The sequence below is a fragment of the Pygoscelis adeliae genome, unplaced genomic scaffold, assembly GCF_000699105.1.
Source record: "Pygoscelis adeliae isolate BGI_AS28 unplaced genomic scaffold, ASM69910v1 Scaffold145, whole genome shotgun sequence".
Lineage (NCBI taxonomy): Eukaryota > Metazoa > Chordata > Aves > Sphenisciformes > Spheniscidae > Pygoscelis > Pygoscelis adeliae.
In genome coordinates, this window is record NW_008824866.1 from 1,264,829 (window position 1) to 1,284,564 (window position 19,736).

The following is a 19,736-nucleotide window of genomic DNA, read 5'->3' on the forward strand; positions in this document are numbered from 1 at the left end:
TGCTGCTATACTAACCCCATAAGTCAAAAGTGTTCACAAATAATCAGTGGTGCTTCCTGATTTCTTCAGTCATGCTACAGCATTACTGTTACATCTCTACAGTTATGACCCAGCTTTCTGCTGCCTTTATGCCTTGTGCGTTCCCCAAGCCTGCGCAAAGCAGCCAGAAGATGCTGCCTGCTCAGAAGGAGACTATAACAATTCTGCAGTGTCAAAACCGAGTACGCACAATATCAACCAGGGGAGAATCAGGTTCATCAGTTTTCCAGTTCCCTCAGAGATCAATTCTAAACTACCTTGACCACAACTACATTCTCCTCCCCACTGAAAGAAAATAACTCTTCAGCGCACACATTCGCCACTTCACCCTGTGCACATAAAACTCACATGCTAGGGAGGAAAAAACCCACTTAAAAACACAACAAGGCAATAATAAGAACAGGTATTCTGTCACTGGAAAATGGCAATGAGCAAAGAAAGTTTCCCAAATAAATAAATGCAGGCATCAGACCCACACATAATATAGGCAAACTCTTTATTTTCAGTATTTCCAACAAGAGCTAGCTCCCTGGAAGCAGGAGTGGTGGCACTGCTCATAACAGTATGCACCAGGACCAAAGAACATAGCATTACAAGCAATCAAGGAAAATTCCAGATAGCAGCTTAGCACTGTCACATGAAATGGAAAAAAGGTAAATATAGTAGATTTTTTTTACACACGGAATATATAGATAGCTTACTTTTACACTTGGAGAAATGTCTTGTGTCCCAGACATCCCTGAAAAACATTATTTCTGGAAACTTAACCCAGTAACTTTCTCCCTTCAAAACAGATCTTTCTCAGTGCTTTTTCTTGACAAAAATGCAATCTGGTTTAGCCATTTCGATCAAAAAGTTTTCAATAATACTAACGTTTGATTTTACGTACACATCAACATGAAGATCTACTTGGCTGACATGCGGTGAATATCCCTAAGTTTGTCTTTCCTGACTTACAGAAAGCCTCAGCTCTGTCCGTGGGCTCCCTCTTGGAATTGCCATTTGATAATCAAGAGCCACAACCTGCACTGATGAAGTGAATCTTCGTATCACGGAGGGCACATCTCTGGCCACTACAATAGAAATTACACCATAAACGGTTTAAATTATTATACAGATGATGTGACTTTCTTAAAGGTCTCACGTGGTATGTCCATATTAGCCTTTTAGTTTGAATAAAGAATGAGCTTTTGAAGTGAACCTCCCAAAATCCTTGGCTGCCTGATCACCGAGCAGTCTCTGAGCACCAGCGCTAGATTCCTTTCTGATGAAACTAAACCAGAAGATGCGCTCAGTAAGTGCACCTAGCATGGCCCAACTGCTAACACAGGCTCAGTCTCAGCTGTTGCACCTAAATCTTTAATTGCAACTTTATTTTTTTTAAAGGGTGATTTTTACTTTAATTATATCGTAAGATGGAAAAACCGCATTGCAACACAAGGATTTTTGTTTTGAAAGATGTAAAAATGATTTGCAATTAGAAGAGGAAAAAGTTTGGACAATGAGTAAAATATTTTCCCTAATCCTAAGAGAACAAGACACAAGATTATTTCATTAACCAAAAAACAAGAAAGCAGGTTTACAGATGGACTAAAATACATCCCACCCCTGCAGACTTGAGAGCCCAAGGCTAGCTTAATTAAAAGCAAAGAAAAAATTGAGAGGACTGAACGGAACTGCAGGAAATTAACTCACATACCACATGCGTTAACAGGCCAAAAGCCAGAGTAACCGCAAATTCCTGAACTGACACAGCACTTGGAGAGGAGGACCAAAATTCAAATGCACCCAGGGCACTGGCAGCTCACACACACTAAGCCTGTACATGCAGCGGGAGATGGTATGTGTTGGCTTCTCTCCAGCTACGCATCCTGCGAGCATCAGCCAGGCTGGACCCTGAACGTGGCCAGATACGCCACTGAGGCTGCATGGCTTCAGCAGCCCAGAAAATCACGTAGTTACCAGGGTGCTATACGCAGATCAGAAAAAGGTGTTGGGGGAACAGAGAGAAGTGAAGCAAAAACTTACAAAAACTAATTATACAAAACTTCTACTTCATTTTGTACATATAAACCAATTTCATTCTTTTCCTTTCAACAGGTGCCAGAGGCAGCGAACAATCTTCGTTAAACTCAAATGCCTGAGGAAAGCTAATTTTTTAAGTTGAGCAGCAATCTGTATGACCAGTCCCATGCTACAACAGGTAGCGTTACTGAAGAAAAAGTGATGACAAACCTGACTCCTATTTTGTGCTACCATAGGCTCACTTGTTCACAGCAAGTGCTTTGTTTATTAAATAACCAAAATGAAAGATGACCGTAAAAATGAAGCAGTTAGCTGAAGAGCTCCTGAAATTATTTTAGGATGTAGGTTAAGTTTTAGAAATTTACATACAGGTCAAGATTTTTTGGCTGAAAATAACGGCTGGTGGTCCAGGCCATTTAATGGGCAACAGGGGCAGCTTTCTAGGGCAAAGCGACCTGTTTCACGCACTTGACTCCCAGGCTATGATACATGGAAGGGAATACAGGTCTGCTTAGCTAGACCATGTGCACACAGGGCGATGGAGATGTGCAGGACCTGACCTACAGCTCATGATCAGACTGGGCTCAGGTCATGTCAAGTCCCATATTAACAGAGAACTGCTCTCACGCTCACACTTAAGTCTTAGCCAGTGCTTACCAGCTGAAATACAATCTCAAGTGGACACAGCACTGCTCCCCCCTCTACGGAGAGCAGAACAGATCATAGGAAGAAAGACTCCTAAGATGGTAGCAAAAGGTTAGGTATACTGGCATTCATTGCAGAAGGAGGGACAGAACAGGAGGGAAAGGAGCCTTCAGGGCTCATGACACAACCTGAGGATACAGTATTTCAAAGATAAAACATGAGTTTTAAAGGCCAGATGCACCTCTTCGCTATAAAAAACAAATAAAAGCAAAAGAAATCCTACTAAAACTACTGTACCATCCCAGATTTCAGAAAACTTGGCAGAACAAGCAGAAGTTGAGTGTCTCTGCCACTACTGATGTGAATAAGCCCTTACTTTCCTTAGGCATGGAGTTTTAGGGAAAGGAGGAAGCTCTCCTTAGCAGGCAAGTCTCACATCTGGAACCAAAGGCAGCAGACCAAGCCTTAGGAAGAGGTGATGAGGTAAGAAGTCACTGTGATAGCACCTGAGAGCTGAAAAATGACAGGAGAGGAAAAGAAAATGCACCTTGAGAGTACAATGTATATACAAAAAGGTATTACATTACTACACATGGTAGGAGAAAATAAACCATGAGGTTACAAAAAGGGGAAATTAAGACCAAGGAAAAGCAACAGTTTTCAAATTCACATACATTCCACGAAATGATATTCCAGCCCTGGCATGCCTGCACTTAATTGTGTCACATGCATCCATTTGGGCATCCATGCAACCTCTGCCTTAAAACTTGAGTTGCACCATGCCGCCCATTAATTCAGCTTTCATCCAGACACAGCTTTTGATTAGAGTTACTAGAGCTTCACAAGCAGACATTGTGTCTTGGCCACCTGTAGCCTGAAGAAGGGGAGAGAAAGTGAAGGAAATTACTTATTTCAGGTAAGTATAAGACACTGAATTCAGCCAAAAAAGAGAAGAACTTGACCAAGTACATGTCCTTGTTAACAGTCTTCAGACTGTGTCAAAGTACTACTTGGTCTATTTTGGCCTTGTAATATGTTCCCTGTTGGATTTCTTATATTGTTCTGCAGCATTTAAAAAATATTAATTGGGCTCTTGGCATTTATCTCTGAGGATTCTTGGGAACTTTCCTTTTGAGTTCTCGAAAAACATTCAATTTTGCTTCTTTCTAGAGCCCTTAAAGGGGTTTATTATTACAAGACACGGTGTTACGACTTTATCTAATCTGTGGTTCTTGAGGAACAGAAGGATTTACTTATCAGTTTAGATTCATAAGAGTACATTCACCACAGGATAAATACTGGACTATTTCAATTGCTAAAGGATACCTTTTATCTATAAAATGTTCTAAAAATGTACAGCTAGGAAGCAAAAGACCAGACTTACGGCTAGTTTATTACAACCACATTTTTAACCGTGCCTTGTAAATGGAGTATTTTTGCTGTAAAAACATCCACTACAAACTGGGAAATACTCATCAGTTTATTGTACACAACAGTAAACGTATACATTACTTTAACTTGTACAAGACCATTAATCACAGCATAGTCAAGCTATTAAAGCAAAAAAAGTCAACATCCTCATTTCTCCAAAAAAGCCAAATACTGTGGATACTGTTGACTGATTACAATAATACGTGTTATTTGAGATGGTTCATTAAAAATAGTTTTGTTACTCTTAACTCTTAATACCCATGTCTAAATGTTTTCACCACCAAGTTGCCAGTGCTTCAGGAAATTGTTACTGGGAAAAAGGCTGTCATAAACACACCATTTGGGGGGAGGGCAGGGAAAATTACCTACCTGTTACAGTGACTTTCTCCTAAGTAACAAAACCCACTCTTACATGATACCTATAAAGTAGCAAGAGAATTATTTGACTCTAACACAACATAAGGACAATGCCACGAGACAACTGCTACGCAACGTAATACAACCGTGTAACTACCGTCATCTCTTCATAGGCCAAGGGAGATGCTGTTGCTAATTTTATTTCTTCTTCACTTAAGCATTTCTGTCCTAAATAAATGAATCCACTCCTTGAAACTCAACAACAAATCCTTTGAGTCCTTCACTGTCACCGATGAGTTGGCATGAGCCATAATATAAACACAGCAATGAGTTTTCCTGAGTATATTCAAGTTCATCCCTTCTTGCCCTCATTCAGAGTTGGGATGCCTGAGTCCCCAGTCAGTTTCATTCACTCCATAGCTATACTACCATACCTTAAAGAAAAATAAGCTGCCCACATAATCCCTGCTCAAAGGTTCCCTTCACACTTTTTGCCCTTGACAACGTGGCAGCCATCTGCCATGTCTGGAACCAAGAAAAGCCACCAAGATGCCAGCAAGAGAACACTGATTTAATTCATGTTGTGAATTTACCAATTCTGTCCTGTCAGTAAGGTTTAATAATCAGCCCTAATAGGCCTAAAATGTTAATCTACCAGAAAGTACCTAGTTTTAACCTACCAATATTATTCACATTGCAAGATCACCTAGAAATCACACCACGAAGTGGCTTCCATTGTTCCAGCCAGCTTAATTTGTTGCAAATAGAGTAAGCAAACAACAATAAGCAACCCCCTGTCCAAAAGGGGTTGAAATCTTAAAACAAAAAAAAAAAAACAAACAAAAAAAACCAAACCCACATCAAAGCTGATATAGTTTAGGGAAAATTGTGAAGTTTCACCCTTCATTCACCTGAGGAAAGTGGGATAGTGCAGAATCACAAGCAGGATACTTTTTTCTAAGATGTTTCCAGGATGTTTTGGAGAACTGCCACAATCCCATTAGCAGTTATTCATATTATAGGTGCACATGTAAACACACAGGCCCAAGAAGTAAAGGTTCTAGTCAACAAGGCAGCAGTATACAAATTGCAAGAATGCAAGACTTTCTTCACAACTCTTGAAAGTCTTTTATCGGCTTTTTACCTTTCATCTCTCACCCTTCTAACACGCTGCTCCCTGCAGCGACGCAGTATTTCCCATCAGTCAATCAAAAAGGCAAGCGACTTGAACAAACAGTGCCCCAGACACTGACTGACAAGAAGCACCACATTCAGCACAGAATCCATCCAGCACAGCACATCAGTAGGACAGACAAGGAGACACACAGCTGGTGATTAAGAGAAATATAGGAGAAGGCATGGAGATAAGAAAATCCACTCTACCTACAGCAATACCTATTTTCTGTTAGAAACAAGACAAACAGATCTAGGCATCACAGAGCGGCAGAAGTGATGGACTGGACCTGAATACCTCCCTTAATATAGGAAAAAATAGATTAACCAATCCCTCCCCTCACCCGAAAAAACCATAAGTGAAGGTAAACAAAGAAAGAACAGAAAGTACATTTCATGGAAAACTGCTTCTTGGCAACATCTAAATTTGAAATTGCTTTTGGGAATGACACCTCGGCTCCCAGCCTCGATTTAGGATTCAATACTTCTAAACAAACATGCATTTAGCATCTGTTTCTCCTTTCTTTTCATTCAATTCTGAAATAACTGTAATGCCAGTACCCAGACCTAATAAACAGGCTTTACTACCTTCAGTCTCCACCTCTGTTCCTCATCTCTAAACTTTTCATTACATGTTAAAATGCACTTCCATAAATAGTCTGGCAAACAGAACATACCAAGAGTCTCTTTCAAATGAGCACCTCTGCAGGGCACCAGAACTAAGGACTGGATAGATCAGTGTTCAGATCATCTTCTAGTTTTCAGATAATCAACAGATTATAGATGGCAATATTCTTTGATGATACCAAATATGACTATTTTGAAAACATATCATTTTTCATCAAACTGTTTTTGAAACATAGTCTACTCTCTGTTCATTATTATTACATTTATTAGAAAATTATAGGTATTAGAAAATATATTGTAAACATCGCTACATTTGTTGGGCATCATAGTTTAGATACTATCTGAATTCAAAGTACTTTACTTTTGAGAAAGCATTTTGAACAGGTAATGCTGACTTCTTTAGGGGAACATGGAGCATATAAAAATGCTATCAAGCAACTACAATGGCAGCAGAGCCGTCCTCTACACATGCTCCGATACAGTTAGCTGGCATTACTGCATTTCTCAAACTTCTTGAAGCATCACAAATGGTGATGCTTGCACACTTCTCCCACTGCTGAGATGTGACCACTTATGTTTTGTCTGAAATGGTGGAATCAAGCATGCTTCCAAGTGCCTGTCCCAGCCACTTCCCAGTCCCAGCCTCAAGCAAGACCCAAAGCCTTCCCAATTCCCAGCCTGGACTTCTGCAGAAAGAAAACCTAGGCGCACAGATCAAAAAGAAACCATGATGTTATCCATACAGAACATGACTCCAGTTTATGATGTGGCACACATTCAGGGCCAGGTTAGCTACTGCCGATGACTCCTCTGTGGGTACAGCCACTGGGCAACTAGGGGGAGGAATAAATGGCCTGTACTGCTCTGAATATATATTGTCCAAAAAGAGAATGATATTACAAAATACAGCCCCTCACAGAAAACTAAAAATTCTCATTTCAGAAATGTAAAACTATATATAAGTAATGTACTAAGACATCTAAAACCACTTAATTTTTAAGAAATCATTATTTCAACCTACGTTACTTAAAAAGCAGAGTGAGAATTATGAACCTCACTGCTGAAGTGTTCAAAATAACTATGTTCAAAGCAGACTACTCCTTCATCTAGTACAAGTCAGCCTCATGGCTGTCATAGGAAAATGACAAATACTATAAAAACTGTACACTTACATTCTAGTTAAATATACAGAATGACCAGTTCATATCATCACTGACAGTCTGGTACATGTTGTCACCAAAGACATTTGATTTTGGTTGATCTCAGAATATTTATGGTAGCCTTGAGAATGCAGGAAGTTCTTTAGAACAAATATCATACAAAATTTGGATCAGTAACAAAAAAATGAAAACATTTTGAAAGAATGACAAAGCACAGGGGAAAAGAACTATTGTGCAGCCAATAGTTTCAAAACCAAACACCCACTCATAACTGGCAAAGTTTAAGTCATAGAGAACAAAAATGCCTGCCCAGAAGTGACATGTGAACTAAAGGCTGAAATGTGAGTCACAGGGAGAAAAGAGAAAAATGCTTACCTATGAATAGAAAAAGAAGCAATAGATCTAATGAGAGATGCCACTGCTCCAACTTTGGCAGCTTCCACCGCTCCCTGTGATCTGTAACGCACAGTTTCGCCATAATTGATGAAAGGTTCGTTGTAGACAACAATCTTCCCCTTGGCCTCCTGAGCTCTTTTGTGCAGTTCATCAAAAGAGGCTACCACTAGGACTTCTGCCGTAATTCCTGAAAGAAAGGATTACAGTGGCTTTAACATTGCTTTCCTACAAGTCTCCTACAGGCAGTTTTAACAGACAGAAAAGCATGGACTGTGCAGAACACAAGAAATCAGATTTAACTTCTTACTGGAAAAGGAAGACTATGTGAAATGCTTCATCAGGGACTGCTACTCAATAGCTGTAACAGCAACCTGAACCAAGTACACACAGTTCTGTAAACCATGCTATTAGGTTAGTATTAAAACATAACTTGAAGGGCAAGAAGGATACACAGGCGGAATTCTGTTCTCTGCATGTGCTTTAACGTCTCACTGTAATCATTTATAGTACAAAAACATTTGCAAAAGCTGCCTATGGGATTAATAAAAAAAGATAGTAATCTTTTCATGGAATTGTTTTGATACGTTGCTAAACAACTTAGCTTAACATGAGACAACTGGAAGCATATATTTTTAGACTGAAACACTTATAAAATTATTTAATCCATAAATGAAATTAAATTAAAGCTCTGCAGTTTCAACAAATTTTGCAGTATGCTTATAAATAATAAAAAAAAAAATCTTTATATTTAATTCAGGAGAATACCACAGTTCTAATGGATCTCCTTCTGGGAGTTTTTCCAGGAACCCGTCTTTCCCAGTTATGATACAGAGAACACAGGCAGGTACTTCTGCAGAGCTATTCACACATGGTAAGTTAGATCCCACCCAGCTCTTTGTTTTTAATAGTTGGAATAGTTTTAAATTGCTGTATTATCTTGCTTGAAAAAAACAAAGGATTTTTTAGATAAGTAGTTTTTCCCAAAGCCAGAGAATCCTTCTAACTTTTTAGAACATTAATTGAGGAACTGTATTTCACGGCATTTAAGAAGTAATTCATTTAAATGACCACTATGCTTAAAATCCAATTTTGTTGATTGGTTACAGAGATAAGTAGAAACTGTTTAACAACATGGTCTGGTACTTTTCTTCTAAATATAGAAGAAATAATGGATGCCTGAAATTTTAGTGTTGTATATTTCACCTAAAAGCCACAAAATACATCAGTGAAAACTAAAACTAATAACAAATGTCTAGCAAGGATTTGTCGAAGAAGTCAACCTATCAGGTTTTTAAGAAGAACATGTTTCTCCTTGAAAGTCCTCTTTGTTCTTTTTTCTTTTTGTGGTGTAAGAATTATTTGGAGAAGATTTCAAAGGTTTGTATTTGAGACTGTAATACATAAGAAGAACTGATAGAAAAATAGGAAGATCATCCCTCCCAGCACAGTGTATCCAGGCTCATGGCTTCTTTGAGATCAAACTATAGTATACTTCAAAACCTTAAAGAAACTGTTTCACACAAAAAAGTTTGGTTTCTTAAGAGTGCACCACTAAGAGGGCAAGAGACGTTGACTGCTACAGCAAAAGCCTGTGAGTTTTAGCTACAGAACTAACCTAGTGTGAGAGGTGTAAAAATTTTAACTGAATAGCTATTCAGATTCTTAGCTTTACAGAAAGAGGCACAGAGAGCCAAACCAGAGAATCACCTTCAAATTTCACTGGTTGTTGTTGGCAGGTAGGTGAGCACGCTAGCAGACTCCAGCTGCTTCTAATGAACTGCAGGTTCAGCTGCCTACCTAAGGAGCATCCCAGCAACAGAATCATTCTGGGTATGGAATCGTGCCACTGGAAATAAAGCCAGGTATCTGCAAAATTTCATTTTCCACAAGGGAAGTCATGGTCTCAGTAGGTTGATACTGCAATCTCTATTTCTTATTAGCTCTCCCCAATGCTCCACTTGGATCATGCAGCAGGCACTGGAGGGGCACATGTTTTATTAGTGCCTGTTCATCAAGGGAAGTGAGGAGTGTAACTCTTCCTGGCATTACTTTACTGCGTTAATGAACAAACACCAGCTCTGGATGATTTTTAAAGAATGCTACAGACAGCTAGCAACTATCTATAATCCCTAAGAAATATCATGGAGAAGTACATTTATGGTACTCCCTAGACGACAGGCATCAGCAGTTTGTACAGTGAGCTCTGTGGGAATTAAAGCTAAGGAAAAGAATGCAGAGCTGCAAACTTCAGCCCAGTATCTCTACTTTTGAATGTTCCCGAAGAAGCTAAATAAAGCCATCTTTTGACAAAACAAAACAAAGGTTCTCTCTGCAAGTTTAACTTAATGGCAGCATGGTATACATAAAGCATTAATCACAGTGCTTTCCATAACAAAATAAAACTTCACTCTTGTGTAACTTCTGACTAATTCAACATCTCATTTGTATTTTAGTCCCATTTTATACCATTTCAGTCTCATCTACTGAAGTGACAAGAGCAATGGTTATCTTAAGTAAATATGTGGACACACACACACAAACCACCTTAAGACCTCCTGTGCAAAGGGAGAAATGAAACAAAAAAAACAACAGTTTACCAGTTTAAGGGGAACGAGTTATTCCTTTTCAAAGTGGGAAATGCCTCACCTTCCTGAGCCTTTAAGTAAATTAACCGACCTCTACCCCTAGTATCTCCTACCAATTCAGTGCCTCACGGCTCTGCTTCCCATGTCGAAAACTGTTCTATCTTTCTTACTCCTATCGTTATCTGATCCAGAGCTTGGCTGTGCGTTATTGAACAGAAGTCTTCAGAAAACCCATGTAAGGAGTGAGCTGGATTGCCTGCTTACTTAAGCAAGATATAAAGATTATAACCCACACAGTCCAAGAGATGAATACGGAGCATTTGGGGAATTAGCTAAGTAAAGGGCATGAAGCATAGAAGACAGAATTGTGAACACAATAAACTTGGCTGACTATATGAAGCTGAAGACTATTTATTTGTTCTCACCACGTGAAACATTATACATACTGTTGCGTTGGGCCAGTGAGCAAAATAATCTATGTAGTACTATGGGTTTCCTCTCATTTCTCATATTAAACAGTAAATTGTACCCTGTCATTTCTGAGAATTAAGGTACAGGAAGGGTGTTAATGGTGGGAACAAGCAGGCAACTTTCAATTACCAACAAAACTATATATTACAAAATCCTCTGTGCACAGAAATGTACGTTTCTATCTAAACACTTGGATATGCCACCACTTTGATGATCACACTGCCAGTTGAAATAAATGGCACGGTATGCATTAGCAAAGTCTAAAATCTGTCACAGGCAGGATGAAGGCAAGACTGATAACAGTTACTCTTTATTAGCTACAGAAAGTCCAATTATATATATAGAAAAGCACCTACAAATCATCTGTCTGCAACACTGCCATACATCGAAGTCTGATTCTTGGCATGACCAATTCTGTTTGGAGAGTCACCTCCTAGCACCTGCTTACCTGCCAGCAATCATGCCAGAAGTAGATTAGTTCAAAGGGAATTCCCCACGAGATAACTTACTCTCCCCAAGTTTAAACGCAGCGAACATTTACGTCATTTTAGTATTTGGAGCTATGCATCTGTCTGTGTTAGTAACAGGTTTCAGAGAAGAGTATGAAAAAAAAGGAAAATCCACCCTATTATCAGGTTTTAAAAACTGATGAATCTCTATTAAAACATCAAGGAAACTTCATACAGAATATTGTTGCTGTTCTTGGCCACACCAGGGCAAGACATGGCAAGACTTTACCATATCGAGTAGCAGGAACTCCTGAGATTTGGGAACCCAGTCTCTAGTGGGTTTTATTTATTACTATCCTAGAAATGCTCAGCTCATAAACACACAGAAATTCAACCTAGTTAGTTACAATCAAATGCTGTATTAAAAGAAGAATTTAGCAAAGCCAGAAAGAAATATCATTTGCATACTGCATACTTACTGGATACTAATTTCCTGATTACTCAATTATGGCCTTACTCTCTTCTTCCCCCCCCTCATTTTTGTCATCCAGTTAACAGCAACAGTCCTTTGGAGATCTAGTTACAAAACCAAATGCAGCTATCATTAATTTGACAATAATTTTTTCAGTAACAGCAAATGAACAACTCACCAGCACAGTACCTTCCAAACTTCATTTACTTCACACTGTGTTAACATAAGAATTATGATTTCTCTTACAAATCACACTATGGAACAGCAATGCTGCTGATCCATATGCACTGAACCTGCCACTGTCAAATAAATAATCTGATGGGCAAGGTAATTTTTGCTTAAAACAATTAAAATACAGTATTTTTAGGTCTGGAAAGTTGGAAACTACATCAACTAAGTCTCTGGTAAACTTCCCTGTGTTATATATTTAAAATTTTTGCATCCTAAGCATAAAATACTACCTGAAATATCAACACAACAAGTCAATAACACATCTAACTGTTCTGGTACTGGTGGAGATTTTGAAACTGGGGAAGAACATATCTGAAACATGTCCTGGCCTCTGCAGTCATGAGAGCGAGAGGGAGACAGAGCACTACCTGCCCATTCATCAGAACCAGGCATCAGGACACCAGGACCAGGAAATCAAGACACTTCTTCATGGTAGGAAGAAGACAAAGAAAGAGTAGGAGCAGCAACACACCATGAGAGCAGTGCATGAACCCTACCTGATAATCACAGCCCTGCCTCACAGACCAGGAACATCAGACCATGTTGATTCCCTCGTTTCTTGTCTACTGGATGGCTGCCACTTCTCACATTTCCCCATGTCCACCTCAGCTCTCCCACAAAGCTAATTTAGCCTTGAAGCTGCCGCATGAAGGTATATTGTACCCCATGGAGACCCTATGCACATGCAGGTGGTAGCCCCAAGCTTTTCTGACCTTAGCCTGGCTAATCCAGTTGTCCTTCAAACTTGATCATCTCCCCAGCATAAAAGTACCAGCCTCCACTTCTTTCAGAAATGGCCCACATGCACTGTCTTGTGCCTATTTGCAAGGTAGCTTCTTTCACAAAGTTAGAGAACCTAGAAATTTTTTTGCATGGGTCACAGGAAAGAACTGCACATACGAAGTTATAATGTAGCAGCTGGGATGTGCAGTTCTCCTGTAAAAATGGCAGTCTTGGACCCTGGATGCCACATCACCCTGCACAGAACTGGAGCATATGCCAGGATCAATCCTCCTGGATGAGGATGTAAGAAGATGAAGCATGCAACAGGGAAAAAGTAGATATATATGTCTGGAGATAAGGAAGAATGGTAGTTGTTGAGACAGGTCAAAGAAAAGAAGGTTTTGGGGAGTAGAGGAAAAAGGCGAATATATTCTTGAAAGCTAAGTAAGATTAGGGACCTGGCATTATATTCCATTTAGGTTCAGCATCCTCTAAAATCAGTCGAGAAAACATCTTTCCCCTCAACTTCTATCTTACCTCTTTTTAAAACTTGTTGCTTTTCAGCTCTCTCCAGGAATTAGTTCAGCTTTCCCCCAACCCCCCACATAATTCAACGTTTTCAGAAAAACAAACCCAAATTCTGGGTCCATAATGAACTCATCAAATTAAGGCTTGGTGTCAGGCTGAAGCAAATGAAAGATTCCTATCATCACTTTTTTTTTTCCTCCCTCAAAAATTATTAGCATGTACAGAAAATTTAAAATACTTTAACACCTAGAAACACATTCATTCTATCAACACATATCAATATAAGAATTATATTGATATAAGAATTATAATATGAAGAAAAGATTAAATATTTTAGGGGAACTGTGAAATGAAGAGGGCTTTATCAGGAAGAAAGATTCTGTAAAATCTGAATATAGTTCTGGAAAATGTGACCTCACCTACTCTGTGTAACAGCAAAGAGAATTACTTCATGAAACTAAAATTGCATAGGAGAGTTATCCAAAAGGATGAGGCTATTCAGCTCTGATGCATAGCACAGAGACTAAATGTATTACTCTGTTCTTTAAGAAGAACACAAAGAAAAATAAACACTATAGCAGTTACATTTTTGACAAACATGACTTTACTACTTCCAGCAAGTACTGGATCTCATTAGAACGGTTTGGTTTCAATAACATGTAGCTTACTGTGCAGCAGTAAGTCTTAGCAGCGAGGGGGTTGGACTCGACCCCGAGCATGAAGCCTTGGATGCCAAAAGAGCAGGGCAACTGGTCTGGTTCTCCCAGAAGCAGCCCTGCACGGGACACAGGCTTGCTATGCAATGTCCGGGCAGAATCAGGCACCCTGGAACAGGATCCAGGAGAGCCAGTTTCGGATGCCCAAGGAAGGAAGGGTAACCATTCCCTCCTTAGCGAGTCAAGATGCTAGTCACTTGCAGGCTGTCCCCTGGGAGGGAAGATGGCAGTGCCACCCAGAAAATCACATTCAAATCCTGCCTCCGTTAGTGTAAGGCAGGAGCTTCAGCCTGGGCTTACCATACTTGAGGTAACCACCCTCAACTCAGCGACACTGAAAAGGGCCAAGACCTGAAAACTCAATTTTTTGCCATTGCCAATCCTTACAGTTCACTTGAACATTCATTAAAGCAGGAACTGGAACCCATGTCCTTCCCAGACAGCACGTCCACCTCAAAGCCACAAAGCTGCTCCTACTCTCTAAATCTTTGAAATGCCACTGAACTAACTTTTGGCCCAGATACTGGGCAACTGAACACCACAGCATCTGAGGTCCTTCATGGACGTCATCTTTCTCATTCCAAGAAAAACAGTAGCATAATTATCATACCACAAGCAGCGCTGCTCTAAGTAATAATAAACAATCCAAGCACGCAATACTGAGGCTCATGGTCTCAAGATGTGAATCAATAGCTCCTCATGCATAGAAAAAGAGGGATCCAGTGAAGACAGAAGGAGGGCTTTGCTGTGCACTGTGTTCTCATGCCTACGACTCTCTCCAACCCCTGTTCTCAGCACTGAACCCCTCATCAAAAAGGGTACCCAAGTCCGTCCAGAAGGATCTTCTCTCCCAGTAGGTCACTGGTCATCCAAGATACTGGAAACTGAAGGGTAATTCCTCTGATACACATTAAAATTAACTTTTTTGTTGGCCTTGAATTCCTTAATCCACTTCACCACTGAGAAACAAAAAATGAGGGTCAACACTGGAGAAAAATACATCAGCCAGGACTGGGGCCAAACCACTTCTTTCAGCAGCATCCCTGGCTTAAAAAGACTGTGAACCTATGGCAACAGCACACGCTTTCAACATCTTTGAGACACGTATTATCCCATTTTATAAATAACAGGCTGGAACTATTTTCATATTATCTAAGTGGCAAAACTCCCACCACCTTCTATAAGAGCAAGACTGGACCAAATGTTGTTGATAGTTAAACAAAAAAACCCACGACTCAAACACAGAAACTAGGAAAAAGTCTGCCAATACATCATCTTCGTATTTATATTATTTCAGTTTTGCTGCAACAAACTGTACATAGAAGCCAGAGACTGTTCCTTTTTCAAGGAGATATTTCAGGCAGGCTGTGTTCTGGGTTGGTTCTACTTGTCAGTATTTCTTTAAAATGAAAGGGCTGGGTCACCCATCAAGAAAAAAAAAGTGCATTTTAAAACACATGCAAAAAATATGAATTCTTTGATACTTTATGGTCAAACATCTGCTAAACTACTACTTTCCTTCAATTATAGGGTTCTCAAAGCAACAATTATATCTATTTTCCTCAGAATTTGGGGGATATAATCAGTACTACCAGAAATCAACACAGTCTCTCTATATATATCTGTATGTTTTGCCAATGTTGAAACACTGGAAATGAGACAAGGATATTGACTAAATATGGTAAACCTGCAGTTTGTCAGTTCCCTAAACTGAGCACTTTCTAACATTCAATCCTGTTTGTTACCTAGAAATCCATTTCTCCGAGGTGGTGACCATTTTCAATCTCTGCTGACTTCTGGAAATCCAGGTCACTCTGTTTCATATTTCTCCTCTTCCTGTTGCTAACACAGGCATGAAAGTGAAGTAAAAACTTTCTCTTTGACCCAACACCTTCAAGTCTTGGGATACACTGAAAGGGAAAATGCTTTTTTCCCCTTCAGTAAAAAAAATTAACCTTTTCTGTGCTGCCCCTTTTTGCTGTGTAAATCAGACTGAATCTGGAAACCTGACATCCTGGCATGTTGCCCAGTCCTGACGAAGAAAATAGGGAAATGTGGATTTTATCCACAAGATCACAAGGTACCAAAAAGCGTCCTGCACATCATCAGAACGGTTCCAACCTTGAGTGAGCCAACCAAACTCATATCTGAGCCAAAGTGGGCAAAATCCCAGCAAATCCAATAAACAGGCAAAGCTCGGTCCACATCCCAGAAGTTTTTTAACCCCATAGGCATGAGGTAGGTAGAAGACCTGCAGGAAGAGACACTCCTTGTATCCTGGAGTCAATGCTGGCTTGGGCTCCATGGCTAAAATACTGCTGCTATTTAGGGCTTCCTGTTCCTGCCCCAAAGGATTTTTTTCCACGAGAAAATAGGGAAATGTGGATTTTATCCACAAGATCACAAGGTACCAAAAAGCGTCCTGCACATCATCAGAATGGTTCCAACCTTGAGTGAGCCAACCAAACTCATATCTGAGCCAAAGTGGGCAAATCCCAGCAAATCCAATAAACAGGCAAAGCTCCGTCCACATCCCAGAAGTTTTTTAACCCCATAGGCATGAGGTAGGTAGAAGACCTGCAGGAAGAGACACTCCTTGTATCCTGGAGTCAATGCTGGCTTGGGCTCCATGGCTAAAATACTGCTGCTATTTAGGGCTTCCTGTTCCTGCCCCAAAGGATTTTTTTCCACGCACTTGCATGGCGTATGCCGAAATGGAAAGTGAGCAGCCTCAGTGTGTGCTCTGGCCATTGGGTCACTCTTAGGAAACACTGCTTTGAATTTCCATGGACAGAAGGGAAAAGAATTTCCAACATCCAAAGCCAGGTCTCTAACCGCTGTTAGGCTATTGCCGTGTTAATAAAGAGCCCTTCAGACCACTAGCTCAGGTAGCTGAGCTCCAGGAGAAGCTCTGAGGGCACCGGTGGCCACCGAGTCCAGCATGAAGCACTAAGCACATCCAGAGAGAAGCAACTTTTTAAGTTCCTGCCAATGCTTCCTATTTTCTTAGCTCATCAGGTCTCAAGCCTGGGGGCACATAATGGGAAGGGAGGAATACAGGACATAACTGAGAGGATGAGAAAGCAAGAAATGGTCTCCTGTACCTCCTGCTGGGATGGGGAGTCACCCCCTCTTGCGTTAACCCCATCCCCCAAGCCCAGCCAGTGCTGTCCTCTGGCTCTAAGTAGGCATCAGTAGTGTCAAGGAAGGGATCTGTCGGGGCTCCACAGAGACAGTGGTTTGTAAACTGTGGGGTCCGAAACATATCCTGATAGAAGCACTGATTTAAAGCGCACAATAACTATCAAGCTAATACCAAACACCTTCAGGGATCACCTCCACAGCCCACTTTAGAGGCAGCTCTGAAGGGTGTCTCTGCTCCTGGGCAGAACCCAGGTGCCAATGGCCAGATCATGGAGCCGACATCTGAAAACCAGTCCTCGGCCTTTAACACATCCCTCTGGCAAAGCTTGGCACGGCAGCGGTAGATCTCCTTGGTTTGATCCTGTGCAGCAAAAGCAGTGCAATGCCAGGAGAATCAGCATCAAGCATCTCATACTGGGTTGCATTATTTTGATTACAGGATGACTCACACTCCCACAGCTTCTTGGCTAAAACAAGACAAATCAGAACTGCCGATATTCCTTCACTGAGGGAAATTGTTCAAATATTTCCAATGTGATTTAGGGCAGCCGCCTATCCCTTTTTCTCAGGAATCGGGCATGGTGACAATCACTGCTTAGAGCAGAGGGAGCGGATCTGGGAATGAATTCCTCAGAAGTGATGAGGCGGTGGTTTTAACAGTCTAACCACACATTTTTTATTCCGTGCTTGGGATGAGTGTGAGTTTTAGGACAGGTGCTTTTCTGAGCAGCACACCTTGCAATTCTCTTGCCCAGAAAGGCTGGTGATGAGCGGCTCTCGCCAGGCGTTTCCGTCAGCCAGGCAGCCTGTCCAGCAATCGGAAGAAAGAGAGCCAAGAGCTCACCAGGGACCAGCTACCCCACATAACCTCCTCCAGCACAAAAACCTGTCACAGCTTGCACAGAGCGAGATGAGACCAACAGAAATCATAACAGCCATGAACAGTAGGATAGATTTTAAGTCAGAAGGTAAGTAATTTAATCAAAATGATTCCACCAAGTGTGAGAAACTGCCCGCTCTTCTGTGAGAGACCTCATTGCCATGCAGTCTTATAGCACCAACACATACACCTCTTCAGAAACACGGCAGATCTCAAAGGAAAGTAAAAAGATGAGGAAGAATAATGTGGGTTTTTTAACATTACTCAGTATAAACCAGTGCTGGATAATACAATCTTATCTTCCAAGACATCACCAGTCACAGGTACTAACCTGATCATTCAGTCGTCAGTATAGTAAGGTCTTTACAGATGAAAAAGAAGGACACGATCAGCCTCTGAGCATTTTTAAACATGTAAATTCAGTATCTCTCTAAATGAAAAAAGACAAACCTAGGAATAAGACCAGTCAAGTGCAAATAACTACACAGCTAAGAAAGGGAAGCGAAAAACAGACTTCTCGGGATGCAAAGATGTTCGCCAAGATTAAATTGCAGGTTCTCTTTGCAGGTTCAGTAACACTTGCTCAACACCAAAAAGGCCATTTTAATTTTAGCTTCCTTTTTAGGAAGATTGGAATAGGACTGGAAAGAATATAAAATAAGTTGTAGGTTTAACCTTTGCTGAAAAAATTCTCCTGTCAAAGCACTAAGCCTTAGACATACAATGGGATAAACAGATATTATTAATGGTTTTAGTTTTGCATTTTAGGCATGTGTTTACCTCAGTGACAGAAATACCTCAGACAAAATTTACAGTAGCAGTTTCCCAAACCAAGTAAGATTTATTCCAAACATATCTTAAATTACTCAGTTTTACTTTGTTGTATTCTGAAGGGCTATATATTTTTTCTAAACAAAACTTTTTTATACATTATTTGTTTCATTTCAAACAGAAAGCTCACTATCACAAAAATTTACAATTTTTAAAAAATTTAGGAGTATCATGTTACCTTTTACTTCCTAAGTTAAATTTATTTTCTCGTAAAGGAGTAAGAATGCTTTTGAAGCGGTCTAGGAATAAGTCTATCGTTATTTATGGAGTGTAGTCACAGAAGGTGGTTGTCATCCGGCCTTTAAATAGCAGTCCTGAGAAAGCCCCACATCAGTATGTACAAAACCAGATTCTTGTAAATCAGTTTGTTTGCAAGCAAGCTAACATTGTGGGGCTCAAAACACCTGAATTTTGCTGAGCCCAGCTAACAATCATTCTTGTTCCCGAAGCAAGGTATCACACATGATCCACTAAAAGGCAACACACAGCTCAGTAACAGGTAAACGCCAAAGACTATTCCAAGCTGAGCATGAGACAGAGAGTAGAGAGAAGAGGGAGGAGGTGGGGGGAAGGAAAGGACAAACAGATACCAATTGCCACGCTTAGCAAGGGGCTGGCACTTTCCAAGCTCAGCATGAGATTCTCCTCCTCTTCCTGCTGTCTTGTTTTTCGCCAGAGTGAAGTGCTGAGCTTGGCAGGACACGGCACAGCAAGAAGAGCAGAAATCACATGTCAACTCAACACCCCATGGAGAACTTCTCAGGCCAAAATGAAAAAAGAAGGGCTGGAAAACCCCAGATCACAAGAACAGGCTGCCCACCAACCTCAGTGGAAGAGCAAAATATTTGCAAAT

General features: G+C 40.5%; 1 protein-coding gene across 1 annotated transcript in view; it reads right to left on the reverse strand.

The window, feature by feature from the left end:
* The window catches only part of CPQ (carboxypeptidase Q), a 158,147-nt gene that overhangs the window by 121,282 nt on the left and 17,129 nt on the right, over nucleotides 1–19,736 (reverse strand). Inside the window, exon 4 of the mRNA XM_009324404.1 lies at nucleotides 7,833–8,040. Coding sequence (XP_009322679.1) covers nucleotides 7,833–8,040 — 208 coding nt within the window. The remainder of the gene's footprint in view (nucleotides 1–7,832; nucleotides 8,041–19,736) is intronic.